At 42.0% G+C, this 20,538-nt stretch overlaps 1 protein-coding gene across 1 annotated transcript in view; it reads left to right on the top strand.

The window, feature by feature from the left end:
- The first annotated feature begins 8,776 nt into the window (after window positions 1-8,776).
- The window catches only part of lrig1 (leucine-rich repeats and immunoglobulin-like domains 1), a 36,618-nt gene continuing 24,856 nt past the window's right edge, over window positions 8,777-20,538 (top strand). The window contains exon 1 of the mRNA XM_044348483.1: window positions 8,777-9,851. Within this exon, the coding sequence (XP_044204418.1) occupies window positions 9,544-9,851 (308 nt within the window). The 5' untranslated portion in view covers window positions 8,777-9,543. The remainder of the gene's footprint in view (window positions 9,852-20,538) is intronic.

The raw sequence follows: 20,538 nt of genomic DNA, 5'->3' as shown, positions 1-20,538 counted from the left end.
AAGCACATACACACACACACACACATACACACACACACATTCACACAAGCACATGCACACAGCCCTCAGCGCTGCTCTGTGGGTCTTAAGTGTGCATAACATGGCAGCCATTATCCTATTAGCAGCAGCAGAGGCCTGGGGGCAGACAAGCGGGGGGAAGGAGCGAAGAAAGGAGTGAAGAAACTGGCATCAAAAAAGGGAGGTACAGTCAACGGAAGGAGGTGAGGCAGCAGCCCAAGCAAAGAGGAGGGAGGGACCAGATATTGATGAGGGAGGAAGAGAGGAAGGAATGAGGAGAGCACAAGGGAGGAAAACAAGCTGACATAAGCTTAGCAGCTGTGGCTACAGCCATATAACAATAACAGTAGAATTGTGGAAACTTGAAGAACCAACTGTGTAAGAAAAAAGACAGAGATGACATTTAAAGATTACTCCAAAAATAGCACCACAACCACGATATAAAAGCACTGGGGGACCTGCTGAGTGTATATCATTACTACTGTACTAGGCATGCATTAAAAAGCTCTTTAAAGCTATTATTTTCTCTTTGAGCTTCAGCAGAGGCCCTGCCAAGCTTGATTTGGCCAGCATCCGCAGATCCCAGCTCCTAAGTCAATCTCCCCTTTGAACTGCCCAAATAATGGACTCATCCAACCGCGTCATTACAACATGCTAATTTCCATTATGATTGATTAAACCAAACTGCTCTTCTTCTGTGTCACAGACCAACCCTAAGAGCTCTGTGCACAGGGGGTGGGGGGCATAACGATAGGCATATGTACACTCTGTACCCTCTCTCCTCCCAATTACTCCCCCCATCTCCCCCTCCTCCCTTTTCTACCTTCCTTCCCTCCCTAACTTTCATTCCTCACTTTCTCTCCCCGTATTCAGCTACCTTGTCCAGGCTCCTTTCACAAGGTCTCTATTGAATCCAGGGAAAAAGGCTCAGCAGCAGCAGCTGGCCACTCTTTTCTCCAGGGCAGGTATAGAGGGGCTGGGAGCTCTCTGCATGAGCGAGCCCCACTCCTCCAGCTCCATTCAGCCCCGCTTTTGCCTCCGCTATTCACCAAGGCCCTACTTTGTCAGGAGCAAGGGAACACAGAGAAAAAAGGAGGGATCACCCTTTTCTCTCTTTGTACTCCACATAGCTATACAAGTGCTCCCAAAGCCTCCGCTAATGAGTTGGCCTCCGCGGAGAGAGAAGCAGGTTTGTGAAAGAAAAAAGGTTTGATTAATATGGGCCTATTCTCCTCACTGATGGAACGCCAGTCTTGTGTTCATTGGCCTACTGGGTGGTTTTGTGTTGTGTATGCCTGCTTTAGAATATTCAGAGGAAGAGCTTAGCAATTAAAGTTTTTATTAAACGTACAAGTGCAAATGCAGTGAACCGTGGTTTTGTCCAATCAGTGTATTTTATGTGGTTCAGATGAAAAAGTAGCAGTTCAGAAAAGTAACAGCAGTTTTTGAATAAACCTGTTCTTTCAACCTTTCCCGGTGACTGGTAAACACACACACACACACACACACACACACACACACACACACACACACAAACACACACTTTGTGGCATCAGTTAACATACCATCTAATTGCCATTTCTCCACAGTTAATGATACACTTAAGATAATGTAATGATGCTGAATGAATTGCTCGTAAACATATATAACGCACACCAAGGGAGCGGCCATATGGTCCAGCATGCAGTAAATGGGTATCCAGTTACTTCAAATAAATTGAATTTTCCACCTCTGGCCTGTGGTGCCATTGAATGTGTTTGAAGACCTAATTGAATTTAGACTGGTGGACCGTTCTGATTTAGCTGGCTAATTAAACCACTCAGTCGATGTCGAAATGCTGGTCCTATGGGTAACCAACCGTGAAATGTGACAGGTCAAAGGTAGGTCTAGTGATTTTATATTTTACGGTTTTAAATAAAATAATCTTAAGAGTTCCATGTGAAACACTACTATAAGAAATTGGTTTTCTAACGTAAGATTAAAACGTTCATGTTTGAGGGCACTGGGTTCAACCATTCTAAAGTTGATAATTATATTCTATACAACAAACTGTGTTAAACCCCTTCTTAACAACAGATTGAGGAGAGAGAAAGAATGAGACAAAAACAAAAGAAAGAGAGAATAAGACCGCTTCTTCGTCCAAATGCATTCACACTAAAAACACAGAAACAAAGAGTGCTGGCAGACAAAAAGCTGTTTGGCTGCTGCAGACTTACAACACAGAAGTCACCTTTCAAAGAGTGAAATAAGCACATTCCTCTCCTTGCATAGAACAAAAACTGTTCCAGGCCATCGCTTCTTTTATGAAATTTTCTATTGACAAAGCTTATTAAAACAACCATAGCCAAATACACAAGAGAGTCACCCTTCCCCACCCTGCCTGTCAAAGAAGCTGTAAACCAACAAGCCACAGCTTCAACTTTGTGTTTGCAGGGTGAGGATGTGAGCAATGTAGACACAAGTAAACACCTGTTGAAAAGAGGTGGAAACTAACCGCCATTTTGGCCCTACTTTCAACAATGCATACCTTCATTGCAGCTGACACTGTGGCTTGAAGTGTTAGCATAACAGACAGGGCGAGCACCTCTAACCACGCCTTCCTCGTGATGGAACAGGTTAGGGAGGTGGTATGGTTTGTCTCTCATCGCTTGCCATCGGGACGCCAAGCTGCGAGCCTTACCCACTGACAGGAACTTGGCACAGCGCAGCCTGATTCACTCTCCTCATTAGACAAACATTGATGAGAAGTGTAAATGTTAGCACACACTTTCAATACAGATAAAAAAATAATAATACCGGGAGAAGACAAGCCAGAGCCGTGGTGTTTGGACACCTGCAGATCATGTGGTGGTGTTGAATACTAACAGCCACACCACAGTTGAGCCTTCTTTGTTTTGACCTCCTTTATTAACAATTGTTTAGTTCATGACCTGGGTGAAATATCTGTAACTTATGAGCTGGTGGCCAGTATCTTTTATCATATTAATTCTGATTAGGAATGAAAATATTAAGGAATTTCTTCCATCAACTATTGGACATATTAACAATCAACAGCCGATTAATCATTTAAAAATGACACAACACAATGTGCATGTTTTTATACAATCACAGCACTTTGTGACCTATAATTGCCACAAAATCCAAGTACAATTGGTATTTAAGCAATAAATCCAATAACCATTCAGACAAACAACAACAAAACACAATGCAAATGTATTTATAAAAAACATATTTTTTAATGGTCCACTGCCCACCGCGATTTGTCCCAGTATACCCAATGGCCAGTACACCACTAGCTGTAACCTACTATTGCGGCTGTGAAACAGTGGATAATTATTATTTTGAATGTCATACAACCCCCGCGAAACCCCCCAAAAATCAGAATTTGATCCATTTGGTCCGATAACATTTGTAAAGTCTAGAAGAGGCTAACAAATAACAGCCAAACAGCCAGCGCGGGAATGTCACGCCCGACATGAGATTTAAAAGCTCTGTATACTGTGAAGTACAGATTGATTTATCTGGTGGTGATAGGCTTAGTCAGCATTGTGTGAACATGTTTGACAAGGGCTTGAATGTAATGGACATTCATTTGTATGTCAAAGTTCTGCACTGCAGGTTTAAAACCAATTTTCTTGTATCAACAAAAAGGGGATTTATAGACTTTAAAAGCAAATAGTTGTTACTCTGTAAACATAAAATATGTTACACAGATCTTTCTGTACAACAGATAGTCTTACTAAGCAGTATCTAGTCTAGATGCTGAAAACACCTGGGTCCCACCCAGGTGGGAAATACTGTTTGGCCAACTTCATCAGCCAAGGGAATCTTTACATATTTTACTTGCACCACTAAATGGTTTTACAGCAAAAGACTGGTGGGATGACACTTAGTAAGTTCATGATTTTTGTTTAGATGTTGTTGTTGTTAGCTCTGTAATGCAAACGGTGCTCTCCACTGTCTGACCAACAGCTCCCTGGCCAGCGGTGATTGAGGAGCCCTTAGCAGGTAGTTTGCCATTCACATTAGCCTCTGGACAGCTAGCTAAACCAGACAGCTACCAGACAACAGCTTACTTCATGTTGAATGACTCATCCACACCAACTGCTTACTTGATGAGAACATGTAACTCAATCTCATTTAAGAGAGAGAGGCACAATCTAATGATGCAACCAAACTTCACTAAAACCTCAATGCACTTTCTGACTGTTGTCAAATGCTTAATCGTTGACATTTTCTAATTCTACGGTAAGTTTATGCTACCAGAAAATAATCTGTACACCCTGAAGCCATAAATGGAGAGGTGAGACAAAGCCTTTAGTCAAGTGTGTGTTAAACAGGACAACTCATGTAAAATTTAGCCTCTTGCCCATGAGCACTATCATGCTGCCTGTTGTCCTATTACATTTTCTCTTTCTCAACATCTGTCTTCCTTTGCTTTTCCCCTTCTTCACTCACGTTCTCCCCTTCACAGGCCACGCATCACGCCACTTAGCAGGAAGCCGGGCATCGACAGAAATGCCCAAACTGTTTCTGCTTTCTATTAGCAAGGCATCTCCACGCTCCTGCAACACCAGTTAGCCATCCAGTCGCAGTATGATGAGTTGGCCGGGTTTCACGCTTCTCCATTTTATAGTTGATGAATAGCTGCAGCAGATGGTTTGTTATCTTTGAAGATTCCAGAAAGACGAGCGTGATGAATCGCTCCAGGCCTTACACATCCATCCACCCTCTCACCATCACCACCTCTGCTGCCACATCACGTTACCCCTCTGGCACCAAAAAAAAAAAGACAAAAATGAAAAATATGTATTTGACTCATCAAGCACACCTAAGAAGCTAGTGCTTTTACTTTTTCTCATATCAGCCCCAAAATCTTTACAAATTTCTACATAGAGATATTATTCCAGCTGTGTAAACACCAATATGGTTGGTGTTAAAAACATCCCATACAGAAAAAAGACATGGGCTCATCTGGTACAGTCATTATCCTCTTTACAATGCACGCTCATCATGACAGACTCACGTACTCTCTTCTCATCAGTCACAACTTCACACAGCAGCACACAGGAGAATGGGCTTGGAATGAGTATGAAGAGCAGACCAGTTATGGTAGCAAAAGCTGTTAATGCTTTCCTTACAATGTGAATTCTTTGTATAGCTTTCTGTTTCGCAGATTATAAATCAATCCCTACCCAGGTAGAAATATCACCTCAGGGTGGTGCCATGTGAAATGTCTGAACCCTCAAGGAACGAAACCAGTGTCTGTGAAGCGGGTGCTGCTGACTGCCATAAATCCATGACAAATACAGTATAACATGAGCTCAGTGACAGAGAAAAAAATGTATTTGCTCAGTAAAGTAAAACACAGAAGAACCCATCAAGTTAAAAATTGTTTTTCTCTGCTATTATTTTGGTTACATTTTATTCATCAAGTTCATCAAATTTTGCCAGCAGACACTGGTTTATCTTAAAAGGACGAGTTCACAATTTTTCTTAAAACGACAGTCAGGTGCCCAAATGAATATTGAAATAGGTTTTTCTTGCCATAATCATCCCTACTGCTCATACTGACCATTAGAAGATCCCTTCATGATGCACTTACAATGTAAGTGATGTGAGCCAAAATCCACAAGCCTCCATCTGTGCAAAAATGTATTTAAAAGTTTATTTGAAGCTAATATGAACCTCCAGCCATCCAAAATAGAAAAAATCAAGTATATCTTTCAACATTACAGTCTTTTTAGTGCCAAGTCCATCTTTTTGATATTATACTTCCATCACAGCTCAACAGGGAAACACTGTCCGAGGACACACAAAGAGGAAATTTTATGCTAAAAAGACCGTAAATGACTGTTATTTTAAGACAGACTTGAAAAATTGTGAACCTATCCTTTAATGAGGTTGACTTTACAAAGACAACAGGTCACAAACCTCCACATTAATATGGAGAGATCTCTTGTGTTAACCTGAGCTGGGTGTATTGGTCAAAATTTTAACCTGGTAGCCTGCTGTATTAGTGAAGTTATTTGTGTTTCAGGTCATTCGGAGCAGGTCATCCACCAAATAAATCACATTAAAAGACGTGTCAACAGTCCCCTCAAAATAGACCCCCAAAGTACCTGGTCCACATACCCTATCTGTCGAAGGAACATCAAAATACAGAGTTGAGCATACTTGGGATTGCTGTGATTGTAGATTGTAGACCTCCTGTCACTTGTAAATTGTACTGAAGATATGAACTTGACACAAAAGGGCCCAAAATAAAAGGATAAGAATAATATGAAATACAGTATCACACCACATGTTGCAGAAAAATTTGCTCGTCAGGTAAACTGCGGCTTAATTTATCAGATATTGATGTGATATGAAACATATCACACCAAAACTTTATATCAAAGCAAGTGAGTTGATTATCTCCGATTCAATAAAGCTACTGTACATTAATCAAATCATGCTCAATCAAGTTATACTTTGCTGTTGATGTTTTTTTTTTCATTTAGATTTTATTATAGATTATAGATTATTATAGATTTTGACAGACAAACACACAAGATAGACAGTATGACAACACAAGGACATGGCTGTTGCACAGACAAGATAAACCAGTGGAGGGAGGGAGGGAGGGGGAGGGTTACAGTGTTCAAATATTTTATGCATGTGTTTCTATTTAACACATAGTGCATCCATGGGAACATATGCATACATGAGAGAAGAGGGCAAGATGTTGTGAGTCCAGAAATGACCTTATTGTGTCCCATAAGACATTCCCTCCCCTATCCAGATATAACAGAAATTGTGCAGCTTCTTCCATGCTTATGAGGTTAAGAAATTTAAAACATTTGGCTGTTGATGTTTTTTATTGTCTAGAACCATAAATCATGTATTCCTTTAAACGCATTTTATCACTCCAAACAAGTCTCAACTCTAAAAAGTGATAGGATTTCAGGTCAAACTATAGAAATTGGTTGTCCTCTATTACTCAGTTTTTCATCACCAGTGAAGTCATGTTTTAACAGAGTCTCATTTCTCAGATATTTTCCTTGTTTCTGAGCGTTGGAGGCCTCACCTGTGGGCTACCGTGCTCCCTCACACACACACGATGCAATGTGAAACCTTCGCCTATTCATTGGAAAAGGAACGAGGAACTATGCCACTAAACTGCCTGCAGTGCTGCAGGTGTGAATATCTGTGTCCCTGCAACCGTGATTAATAGCAATGAAATCTGGGACTTCTCCCAACACGAAGCAATCACAATAGCTCTGACAAAGTCAATCAATACGCTCTGTCAGTGCCAGGAAAACAATGTGATGAGAAAAAGTGTTCATGGGGCCAGGAGGCTGACAGGACCACTGATTTATCACAGATGTGCATTTTTGAGACAACGGGCGAACATGACTTCAACATTTGGGAGGAATTTTGCGCTATCATGTGGCCATTATAGGGCACACTCAAATGGTGAAAAGATCAGTCTGGATGTGCAAAACACACAGACACATACGTGCATTAGTGTGCCCGCACACACACATATACGCAACTAGTTTGAACACAATCATGTACACAGATGCTTGGACACCTGTGCAAAAGCATCAACGTATGCTGAGTAAAATACAGAGGTATAATCAGAAAAATGTATTAAAGTATTTAAATAAAGGTATACAAAGTTTCTTAAATTACCATATGTCTTATATTATTGGATTATCCACAGTATTAAATGTTGCTTATATTACCTCGTAAGCATCATTTAAATAGCCAATATAGAGCCATTTTTAACTTCATATATTGCTAGCTAGTTTAATCAATAGTGTACTATCTATTGCAGCCAAATGACTGAAGTGGAATAAAAAGTATAATATTTGTCTCTGAACTTTAGTGCAGTTGAAGTATGAACTGTTATAAAATGGTAATACTCGGGTAAAGTACACCTATATAAAACTGTACATAAGGACAATGTACTTATATGTCCACCACTGCCCATAGATGCACAAAAACTCAAACAGTGCCAAATACAAGCAAATGCACATTACTCAGTTGGACTCACATCTCTAGTTGGAATTGTATCTTATTTACCAGACCCAAGTACGCACAGACACACACATGGCTGTTAAACTCTTCATGTTTACCTCAAGTGAACTAAGGGAGAAAATGCTTCACAATGTGGTAAACAGAACAGTTTGTGGGCACGTGGGCACATCAAGTTAATTGGATGTTATAAATGCTTGCAGTAACTGGTGGTTTACAGAGATGTTGGGTGAGGTTAAGATAAACTGGTGGAGGCACACCTATTAACACAATAGCCATTGACTGTACTAGTAGACGTCTAATTAGTAGAATTAGGCTTAAATTCCTTGTGTGAACATTTTATGGTAAAACATAGCTAACTGTCCTTTACCTCCCCTCTAACTTTCTTCTTTTTTACATCTGAATCTTGGTTTTACAAACACTTCAAATTAAATTGTTATGGTGTTCAAACCAATTATGTTATTACGGCTTGTTATAATGCGATTACAGAGCTTGATCTTGGTGATTGTCTCTTTAAGAAGCAGTGAGAGTGTGAGGAGGTGGTGCGGTTTCACACCCCGGGGTGGGAAACACAGGCGGGGCCAGCAACCGCTGAGTGACAGCCGTTCAAAGGCTCTCCAACTCCGCAATACACCGAGAACCCGAAACGACCAATGAGGTTAGGACTTGACCCGCCCGTCAACTCACGACAGCCAATCGCGACGAGCTGTGGGAGGATCCTGGAATCGCTGTTGTGCATCCAACGTGGGACTACGCCGATCACCCAGAAAAAAAGGAAAAGTAACTCAAGAAAGGAAAAAACTCATGGTGGTGGTACATGGTCTGAAGGAGGGGGGAGTCTATTTTGCTATTAATCGGATCGTCGAGATTTTGTGACCACAGACTGCACCTGATAAACTGTTGGTTGAGCTCTTCTGGAGAAGACTGAGTGTGTATTTCAAAGTTGGATTTACGCAGCTAACAGCGGCGAAGCGCTGGTGAGATTTGGACGATATACAGCGCTCGGCTTGAGAGACCAGCGCTGGAGGTTTTTTTGGCACTGCGGGTCTAAAACTTATTTGCTCAACTTCAACTTTGTGGTGGACATTTATTACCTCTCAGAATTCACTGTCTTGCCAAGTTTTTAACAGTTTTGCTGCTGTTCCGTCTATCAACGATTATTGTGAGAGTTCTTCGGACGCACTGTGTCCTTTAACAGTTTTTTTTTTCTTGCTTGTTGTTGCATGTTTTCAAACATGTCATCAAAAGTAGTGGTCCTTTCGAGAAAGTAGTGTTTAGCCTTTTATGGACACACTCCTGCAACTTAAATTTAAACCCAGGGCGACGTATAAATGTACTTATGCTGGTTAATCTATGAACCACCTTTGATTTTAGCCCGCGTCGGACACCAGAGGAGAAAGTTGGACTGCGAACTTGTGTCCTAAATGACTGTTACTGGGATGGAAAACGTTTTACTGCAACCCAGTTGTTTGTGTTAGCCTCTGCATTACAAGAAGACAATTAATGTGCTATAAAAGGCATTCAAGTCTTCCCGAAGCTCCATTAATATTCCAGTTTGTGGGTACGAGGAGAGAGCTCAGCGGCCGCGCTATTAAAACTGGATACAAAATGGCGGCGTCCCCGGGACGATTTGGATATGTTTCTCGTTGTGTTTTTTATTTAATTTTGTCGGTCGAACTGTTTATCAGTTATGGATTGAGTTCAGATGTGCCGTGTGCCCAGAACTGTACCTGCAACGGAGATTCAGTGGACTGTAGTAACCTGGAGCTGACAGCTACGCCTGTGGACCTTCCAGTCCGGACTGTTTCCTTGTAAGTAAAGCGCTTAGTTGCTGTAACCTATTTATTGACCAGCCCAAAACGGGATAACAATGTTTGTAAAGAAAGGTAAAGTGTATAATAGCAAAGAGACGTTAAACGTTTTGTCAAACACACCAACAAAATCGCCACTAGGCAGTGGACCTCAGTTGACACGGTTTTCTCTCAAGGAATCCTGTCTGAGAAGATTTTTGTGATTTTGCTTTGAGTTGCATAATTGTCTATGAATTGTAGCAGGGAGAATGATACCAATTGTCAGAATAACAATCTTTATTCCTTCTCAACAACAGTAACTTAGAGTAAGTTAAGAGTAAAATTAAACCGTTGCTCCTCATTATGTTGGGGACCCCTTGTTGCCTTATTAAAGTCCCCCGGAGGTCCCTGCACCCCACTCTGGAAACCAGTGGAACAACCCACCAGCAGCACTGTTTTAACAGTCGTTACCATGTTGTAACTTGATTAGGATTGTTTATGCAATTCATGAATGAAGTATTCACCTTATCTTTAGCAAGAGGGCAACTCAGGTAAAAAAAATAGTTTCTTAATTGAGCTTAACGTAAGGCCTAATTAATATTGTAGGACTTACTGTGTATTCCAACATTCTCTGATGTTGTTTTGCATTTGTGCTTATTTAATCAGGGATGATGACTTTTACTGACAGAGACTTAACAGGTCTAATGATAACTGCAAGAAGAGGCACATACAACATTTATGGAAGGGCACTCTGCTAGTGAACTTCAATTAGTAGCTGGTGAAATGCTTTGTTCTCGGGCTCATTGAGTTATTGTGAATAATAAAAAGAGCTTTGTATTTGCCTTCTAACTGTCCTGCCAGCTAGAAAAACAATTTTTAGGTTTAAATTGCCATATAAGATGTTTTTTTTTCTGTATTTATCTAATTCTAGTGTCTTAAAAAAGTATCTTAATTTACATTTCCTCTCATTTAAAATGTATTTACTCTCAGTCCATTGGTTGATGAATTTTCATATCTTTCATAGTTTCTGGCACATGGATGCTTGACATGTGCGTTCTAATTTGTGTATCTAAAAATGTAATCTGTTTTCTATGTAAATGAACAGTTCCTGCAGGGTGAGTAAACAAATAGACCTGAACATGTCACAACAAATAAACCTCTGCTTTATTCAGTGAGATTTGTGGCAGGTATTATCCTAATTCCTGTTGCTATATTGCTAGCTCATTGTCCATAGTTTACAAATTGGATTTCTTGTAAATTAAGCAAGACCGACAACAGTTGAGCCCCTGTCTGCCAGTTCATTTAGGAAATGAGCCAATTTGAGGCATTTTTATGGAACATCCTCCAATGTTTAGGGAACCTCAGCACTTCATCACGCTGAATGACACAATTTATTTACAGACAACACTACTCTCTGTCCTTCCAATCAACATTTTGGCTCTCACCGCATCATGTCCAGTGGCAATTGTGAGTCCTCAGTGACAATTAGGCGTCTTGTTACAGGATTTTCAGCATCTGTTTATGTGTGTGAGTGTGTATGTGTGTTACTGGGAACATGGGGTTAAAGACCAAAGACTCCTCTGGCTCCCAGGTTCCTGTGTTAGGCAGTTTGTCTTCCCCTGGGAAGTGAGGAATGCAACTTTTAAAAAGTCCTCTAAAAACATGAATAACGGCACTTGTGCCCGGGTAGCCTCGTTGCCCTGAAGCACCATTTATCCAAGTTCAAGTGCAGTTGCTGTTTATCATGCATGTACGCAGACACACACTACTCCTCCTGTCCTCATGGACAATGCACAACTAACTGTGGAACAAGTGTCCCATCTGAAACAGCTGCCCTCAACCTTTTGGTTTGCATAACACCAGGGTACTTAGTGAGCTGTGTCTCTCTCTCCAAGTCTACTTCTATTATCTTAGCCAAACCTTATCTGTCAAGATTTAAGGACCCACAATCTTGTTTTCAAAGGGAATGGCTTTATGGCTTTGAATTATCGTTTAAAACACCTAGGTTGCATATTTCCACACCACTTTGAGATAGTCACATTGTGTTGGCAGGTAACTCAAAGGGAACCAGCTTTATTCCTCCGGGGTCTGTGAATGAGCCAGATTAGTGAATGATTACTGTAAACCCAAAGAGACAAGTATGAACAATTTCACTTGTGGCCGAATGTGATCCCATTATAAGGTACCTTGCAGCAAGTCCTGTCCACTTGAGTGGATGAAATTACTTTTTGTGTAGTGAGTTGAAAGTTGTTATATTAGTTTTGAGTGCTGCCTGTGCACAAGAATGTGCTGGCTGTGGGTGTATATTAGTCAATAGTATTGTTGCAAAAGACAAGTCGATATAGCAAGGGATATAATGTGCAACAATTACAGTTTTATCCCGTCAGTAGAGCTGACCGAGTGTCTATTTGCACAATGTCTTGGTTTTAGTGCGTTTGTCCATCTCTACATTTTGGCATCTGAGCCAAGTGAAATCAGTGTGGAATCAACAGTCTCTGTTATGTTTACCCCAGGGAGGGAGCAGCAGCAGTAGTAGTGGTAGGGAGGGAGGACAGCATTGGTGGGTGTCAATAAACACAAGTCACCCAGGCCACTTTGCCTCTCCGTCACTCCTACATAATGCAGATGAAAGTCTAAATAATCTGAAACACCTGTAGGATTTTGACTGTTACATAAATGTCTAAAGCATTTGTGACCGCAGTTGTTAACCAATAAGCAGCTCTCCAATTAGTTTTACATATACGAGTGCTTTCTACGACTACATGAAGACTTAAAAAGTACCTCTGTGTTCCGCTTTGTTATCTTTAGAATTAAGGTGGTTTCAAGCAGAGAGGGTAAGTCCAGCTTCAGATACATTTTCCATCCTTTTGTGTGGGTGAAGAGCGACTGCGCTGTCACGCAAATGTTGCAATTATCTTTATACAGGCTCGTAAAGTTAACCGGTATTACAGTAATGAAGACTGCAGTCGTAGCTCAGGACCTGCATTTATCCAGCATCTCATGGTGGGGAAAAAGGTCTTAACCTGGATGTAGGAGAGTTGGAGGGCTGGTAGGAGTTTTGAGCTGATGGCAAATGATAACAGACAGCAGTATATGATCACACTTTGTGGAAGGCACATTTAATGGATGTACACTCTTATGAACAACCAAGGTGTTCTGACCAAACAGTATAATGTACAGTGTTAGATCAAACTCAGCTGGTAAAAACTTTTGGGAAATGAATTGTATAAATGTATTGCTAGTTTTTAGCTGTGCACAAGTAGCTTCTCATGCCCCCAAAGTGACACTGTCCTCCATATCTTTTCTTTTTGTTGTTTTTCCTGCATCAAATTTTTGACAACTGTATATATAAGTGGAATGAAGTGGGTGTAGGAAGCTCTATAATGCCCTTTCGCCCCCTAGTCTCGGTTAGGACTGTTTTTAGTCATTTCTGGTCATTCAGTTAATCTGATATCGTTTGATGAATACAGGCCCAGAGGAGGTGGGTGATTGTGGGAGATGTGTTGCCTGCAGTTTATCCATCAGTAGCAGCCCGAGGTCCTCTGATGAACAAACACAGCCACAGCTCTAGGTGGAGAAAAAAAATCCATAATGCTTTCCAGTTGTCCAAATAATCACCCTTCAGGACCCTGATTTTAATGGTCCTCTGTGAGAAAGTGGCCTTGATGAGTATTCTAGAGAACAAACATGTTGGCACATCCTGGCAGAGCAGACTGGCCTAATAAGGAGAGATGGTTGTGGGGAAGATGTGTGATTGACTAAGTGTGGAACAAACCCTTAAAGAAGAAAAAAACAATAATTTACTACAGTGTATGTTGCTGTGACCGCACTGTTCTTTTCACTTCTTTGAAACTTGTCTAGTCATGAATTTCCAAGCTGTATATTCTAAACACTCTCTTTGTCAAAGATATCTTTTGCTGTTTTACATCAGTGCCTGTAACATTTAACAAACTGACCACCAGTCTCAGATGTTTATCCATTGTTTCTGATTGATGAATAGCCTAACAACATTCAAATCAAGTTTACTCTCACACAGTCACATATTCCCTCTCAGGAGTGGTGCCTTATCTTATTTGCAGCCACAGTAATGTGTATAAAAGGCACTTTTGCCCACAGTGCCACCGGCATAATGGGATTTTGCAAGTAAATAAAAGCATGAGCATTACTAATTTTGGCTGCAATCGCTGTGGGTGGATAGAGATAAAGCAGATACATGGTCTCTGTTTGCCAGCCTCTGTCCGTCGTTTCTCATGTGAGATTGTAATTTTGATGGGTTTTTTTTTTCATTGTAGGATTACAGAAAGCTTTTATGGTGTTTGACTTTATTTATGTTTGTCAGAGTTGATTCCTTGTATCACCAACTTAAAGAACTCTGGTCTAAAGCAAGAAAAAAGCCAAAAGCTGAATGATCCCCTTTGTAACCCAGCATTTTCCAAGTGGTTTCCAAAGTGTCCTAATGTACTGGCCACAATGCTCGGTGTACACCAAACGTTCTGCTGCTACTCAACCCCAAGCCTTAGCCTTAAACCTCACAGTACAGCCTTATTGGTAAACACCACCCCCAATAGTTGGTTTTGGCTTCTGCCCTCAGGAAATGGGTTTGTGTTGGTGGTTTCCTGAAAGGGGCCGGGAGCTCAGCTGGCTGGTTGTGGACTGGTCGGCAGAGGGTGGGGTTGCAGATCACCTGGCCTGGGGGGAATATGAGGGGAGGTGGGGGTGGGGGGACATTTTCCGCCCACTGCATGGAAGTGTTTTGTCAATGTCACGGTCTGCCGCTGCTGCCTTCAAGCTGGTTCCACTAGTTGGTGAAAGTCCTGTCAGTGGTCAGAAACCTCAACCGCCGTCACACATGTTGTAACACACTGAAGAAACCCAGATGAAAATAAAAGTTAACACGACAGTCTGCTTGAATGTCACATATTGTCAGAAACAACTTTATTTTTAGGGAGTGTTTTGTCTTCATCTAACCTATTAATAAGCATGCAAAATAATTTGCCACAGTAACACTATCCCTGCCCTTGGTTTAGTGTTTCTACCATTGTTACTGTTAGTATGTTTGAGCTTTATATACTGTGAAGACTGACAGATGTAACTGCAGAAATGCTTCTTACTCTTGCTTGATCAGATGAACCTTTGGGCACATGGAAAGAGACGCAGCAGCAGCAGCACTCAGCAGGGTTTAGCCCCTTGTGGTTTCAAGGGCATTTCTCTCTACGCAGCCCTCTAATCTTGTGGTATTGGGAGTGATTATACCAAGTTTGTTTATTGTCATAGTTTCCCTGACTCACATGTCCTCTGGCAGATATTTTAAAGTCACAACTCGAGCGTTTGGAAGGGTTTAGGATGATATTATCATTGGCACTGATTTTTATCAGCTGCTCTTCACTTTTTCCTCCCTTATCAGGCTGTTTGGTGTCAGACAGTAAAAGTACAGAGCGTTGCTATGTGGAAATTTAAAGCAGCAATCTATTTCTTTTATTGTAAATGATCCTCTTTTAACCAATTACGATGATTCGCGCAGAACATAAGCTGTTATGAGGAATTAGGAAGGAACAGCTAAGGTTTAGCCCCCGACTCTAATAACAACAGATAAAGGCTGACATTAACATGAAGATACGGAATGAGCTCATGGCCTTGCACTGGCTTTGATGACAATCAAACAGCTGCTGCCACAAGTCATTCTACAGGAATCCAGTCAGTAGAATAGATGGCCCTTTTGTGAAGACACTTGAGGGCGCCAAGTTTTTTTCCCCTTTCCCTCTCCCCCGAAGTCGGTGTCTACAAAGTGGGTTTGATCGATGAATCATCTGTGAATTCTCTACATCTGGTAAGAGTTTGGAAATCTGGAGAAGATGTTAGAAAAAAAGCGTGACTTGGACAGAAAGCTGGAGGTACTGTGCAAGTGAAGCAGCTTCTCCCCAGAAAACAAGCAGTCCTTTGAGAAGTGAGTGGAGCTGTGACTGCTTAGTTGGGCCAAACATTTTTTTTTGTCAAACCTCTGTACTTTCTGATACTGTAGAGACCAAAGGAGCATCAGAGCTCCACTGTCTAGACAGACACACATTCACATGGACTCTGATTGTGAAGATAGCATGGTCCACTATTTAGACACTTTTCTTTCTCCACTGGCTACAGTAATTATTGCAGAATGTTGCTCTCCTAGCATAATAAACAATAAGTAGGAAAAAAAGGACTAACAATTTGTCTTTTTGTTCACTTTGAAGTTGAGAGCATAAGGTCAGCCGTCTGCACAGTACTAAAACAATAGCCCCACTGAAGAAACACCGTATTTATGTTATTCTTTCAGATTAATTGGGGACACTCATTTCCTTTTACTCATAATGAAATAGTCTGGCGCCATTTGTAAGAAATTACAATGTTATCACACTAGAATCCAGTATTTAATGCAGGAGCATGTGCATGTATGTGTGTGTGTGTGTGTGTGTGGACAATGTGTGCACATGCAGCGTGGACATCTTGAGTGTTTTGGGGGTTCTCATCTGGAGTGTCCAGGCTGGCGTCGTTAGGCCTGGCCATGGGTTCATGCAGTGCCTCGGGCAAGCGTAGACCTTTTTCCCAACCTTCTCCCTGTTTGTTTGGAGTGCCCGGCTCCATCTCCTGCTTTCAGCCCCGAAACCAGCAGCGCGGAGATCGGCAGTGCACATGGCCCCAAGATGTGGCCCGCCTTCCTGCCACGGAAAACTTCAGAAACTGAGTCACGCTCCTAGTCTGACTGATTTCAAAAGCCGGAGCAACTCCTTTGTTGAGTTGTGTGTGTGTGTGTGTGTGTGTGTGTGTGTGTGTGTGGGGGCGGTGGGAATCTGCAATGCAAATGGTGAAATATGCTGACCCCATCAGTGCTACTTTTTCTCTGATGTTGCACCTAAGTTCTCCTCACCCTCTCAAGACGTTACACCTACTGTTCTAACTCAGGTTTTAGCATATCCCATTCATCATTATTATAGCAAATCTTGTACGTCGGCTTATGCTTTTAACCTTGTCAAAGTTGATAAGATACTGGCTTTTTTTCTCTGCCGGTCTCCTTCCTCTGTTTGACTGGTGTGTAAAATGGTGGCCTGGAGCTGGTGTTAGCTTTGTGTACACTCTCACTGCAGTTGGCTGGCTATAAACCGGCCCTTAATGACGGGAAGACTGGTGTGTGTATGTGTGCGTCTGGCTCTCTGACACGCAGGTTATTATTTGACTAGTTTTATGATGCTTTGAAATCGACCACATTAAAGGGCCTTTGTCTCCCAGCTGGACTACAGAAGGCTCATCACTGACATCACTTCACACTTACAACGAGCAAAGTTCACGCCGCATTTATCTATGATAGAAATGGGAAAGATAATGATGATGTATTTCTGTGTGTGTAAGTCCCTGCTCTATTCCTCCCTCCCCATATCTCCCCTCTCCCACACACAGACTGCGCGCTGACTTACAAGCATAGTGTCATACGCTATAACATCACTGTTGTACTCCCAGCTTTCCTCTACTCCCACAGCACCCATAACACAGCTATTTTTTAAAGCCTTTTAATGAGTTTTATATGTCAAATCAGCTACATGGTCCAGCAATGACGGTCTACTGCAGGCGCTGAGCCCTACTTTTTTTTTTTTTCCTAAGACCTCTTGCGTAGTCAGGCGGCCTATTATGAATTTATCACTTTGTTTTGTGAAGATATCTTTGCTAGGCAGGCCAAGATTGAAGTTAATGTTTCATATTGCCCATGTATCCTTCCTGCAATTGGCTGACTTCGGGGGGAGTTCAGACCAATATAAGCTCTGTGTGAAAAAACGCAGCCCTCCCGCTCATTTGAATGGGGGCAGTTGTAAAATCCCGTCTGTGAGTTTTACAAAGTGTTTTGGCTTCCGGTAAATCTGTAAATGAATTAATCTGTAACTTCAACTTGACTTCCTGGTTCATGTTTCATTGTCTCAGCGGTACTTCAAACAACACACCCCCACCACCACCACCACCACAGCCCCTCGTACAGTTTTAACGCAGGGCAGTTTTCAGTCTGAACGTAGTCTCAGGATCAATCGAGAAGCTTCTCACTCCTCAGTGTTTGTGGTTATTGTTTGTAATGTGCGGGGAGGTGTTCGGGTTGTGGTGGCTGGGTGGGGTTGGAAGTGGAAGTCTAACTACATCTCTTCATCCCAGCCCTCACTCCAGCTGCCCTCTCGTTCCGTGTCTCTCCAGTCCTGCTGACAGAAAAGAGGTTATGCTGACCGATGTGTTCGCTGATTGGCAGCAGTTTGCTAGAACACAGTCAAATGTCGACTGGTGCAGTTTAGAACAGATGGTTAGTGTTACGTGTTTTTATACTTGTTTATTTTTTATATTTATTTTTAATTTGAATATGTTTACAGTTGAAAGAGGAACCATGTTGAATGGAGTCATAGAATTGTATTAGAATTGTGAAATAAATGTATCGTTTTTTTTTTTTATTATTTTTTTTAGAACATTTATGAAGCGATTTAAATGACATTTAAATGATGCCTGAAAAACAACTGTTAGTGAAAGGGTGGTAACAGGATTATTAGATATGCTATTTGATAATCCTGTTTATTTATTGCCCTTTTAAAAGATTTAATGAATGTACAAACTGCCCACCTGGCTGCAGCGCACCAGTCAGAACAGCTTGAATTCAGTGGGAAAATTGGTGTTTGGCTCAACATGCGGCCTTAAATTATCACACACTTTTCTTTGGTTAAGTACTTGGCTAAGAGTGCTTTTGATTTTGCTCCCGCTGACTAATGTCAAACAGCCCTGCCCATTTGTATAAACTATTTGTACCATACAATGGAATGCAATGTTTGAGGCACTAAAGAACCAAATCACTTTGTAGTGTTTGCCATGTTTAATCACAGCGTCTGTTCCTGTCTCAACCATACATCCTTTTCTGCCTGGTTGGATTATATGAGGTACATTTATGGAAGACGTGTTGTGCCATCGCTGGTTTGTTCTCTGCACGTAGCGACGTGTTGGACGGGTTCTTTCGGAAGGTTCTCATTCTTCTCAGCAGGCTTGTTTCTGCTGGGTTTTCTTTTCTGTGAAGCAGTTAGAAACTCTAATGACTTCTAGGCCTCTGATCCCAACTCGGCAAATTCCTCTAGAAACGGCATGATTGTAAGGTCACTTTCTGGAAAGCATTAACCACACTTAGCGCTGGAGTCCCCCCCCCCCCCCCCTCCCTCCCCCATCCACATGAGAATCGGGGGAAGGAAGCGGGTGAGGAGGGAGGGAAACCAGCGTTATCACCATGGCCTCATACAGTAGGTGTTAAAACGCTGTGAAACTTATCTGATAGGCAAGAAAATAAATCTGACTGAATGAAGTGGAGTTGTGTAAACACTATAGGTGACTGAGAAAGAGGCACATGCATGCTTGCGTACACACACACAAAGGACCAGTTTTGTTTGTTGCTGTGGCCTTTAGCACCAGTACAGCAGGTTTGGCTCTCAAACGGGATTTACTTTTTTTTCTTAGTCATCCCTTTGTTCTGTTTTGTCCTGTTCTTTATTTTAAGCTTTGAGTTTCATGCCTGTGAATACTGTATGAGCATAACCAACCTCCCCCACCTTCACATGATATCACTTTGGAGGTGATATTCCTGCATAAATCTTAATTTGCTTGTTAAGCAAGATTCACTAGTAGAATTCCTTGATCTGTTAGGCGCCAAATGCAGGTTGTGTAGAAACTTCTGATTGCTCTGTTAGATGACAGTGCTCTCCCAAGTTCATCCTGTTTGTGCTGTGTGTGTGTGTGTGTGTGTGTGTGTTGGCTGAATATACATACCTCCGGGCAGAGGTGGCCCATAGGAAAGCTGTGTCATTTTTCACTTAGCTTCACCATAACGAGGTAATTGCCTCCTGTTGCAGGGGACGACAATTTAGTGATCTGGGCCACAATGGGAGGTGCCCCAGTAAATGATCATTACATAGACACACATGCACACCTCCCTGTCAAGCCTGTGCCTGGAGGGCAGACACATGCTCTGCTATTATCTCGTCACACACACACACAGATACACACACACAGGGAGAAAGAACAGGGGAGGGAAACTGTCATTATCTGCAATCAAGCACAGAAGACAAGAAAGGGAAATCTGTCAAGTGAGACGGAGATTGAGATTGATAGGCATAAATAGTATTAAGAAGTGGAGCGTGTATGAAGTGGTACTGACCCAGCCTCCTCGCATTAGCTTTCTTATCCATTCCAATATCCAATATCCATTCCTACTTTCTCTATAATGAGGAATCAGTGACATGAAGTCACAGCTCTTGTTGTATTACATGACTTAAAATTTAATGCTAACCGTATCTAGCCACAGAGTTCAGCCCCCCCCCAACCCCCTTTTTTCCCCTCCCCAAAGGGGTCTTTCAAGGCCACTATGGGATGAGAGGATGAGGAATGTGTTGCATCAGGTAAAAGTGTCCCCAGTCTCTGGGAACAAGCAGCCATCTCTCTGCAGGCCTGTGAAACATTCCTGGGCCGTCTCTCACGTCTGGACAGAGGGATGGAGGGGCGGGAGGCAGGCGGCTCTGAGCTGTGGGCTCCCTTTGTCTTGCCTAGCCTAACCCCACCACACAAACACAAACAGCGCTCTCACTGCAGCCTCCTCTCTGCCAACAGGCTGCGCGCCAGCCAGGCAGGCAGGAGGTGTGTGTGCGTGTGTGTGTGTGTCTGTGTGTGTGTGTGTATG

The sequence above is a fragment of the Thunnus albacares genome, chromosome 4 (assembly GCF_914725855.1).
Source record: "Thunnus albacares chromosome 4, fThuAlb1.1, whole genome shotgun sequence".
In the NCBI taxonomy this organism is placed as follows: Eukaryota; Metazoa; Chordata; class Actinopteri; order Scombriformes; family Scombridae; genus Thunnus; species Thunnus albacares.
Note: the sequence above shows the minus strand (reverse complement) of the source record. Positions and strands in the feature narration are given on the sequence as shown.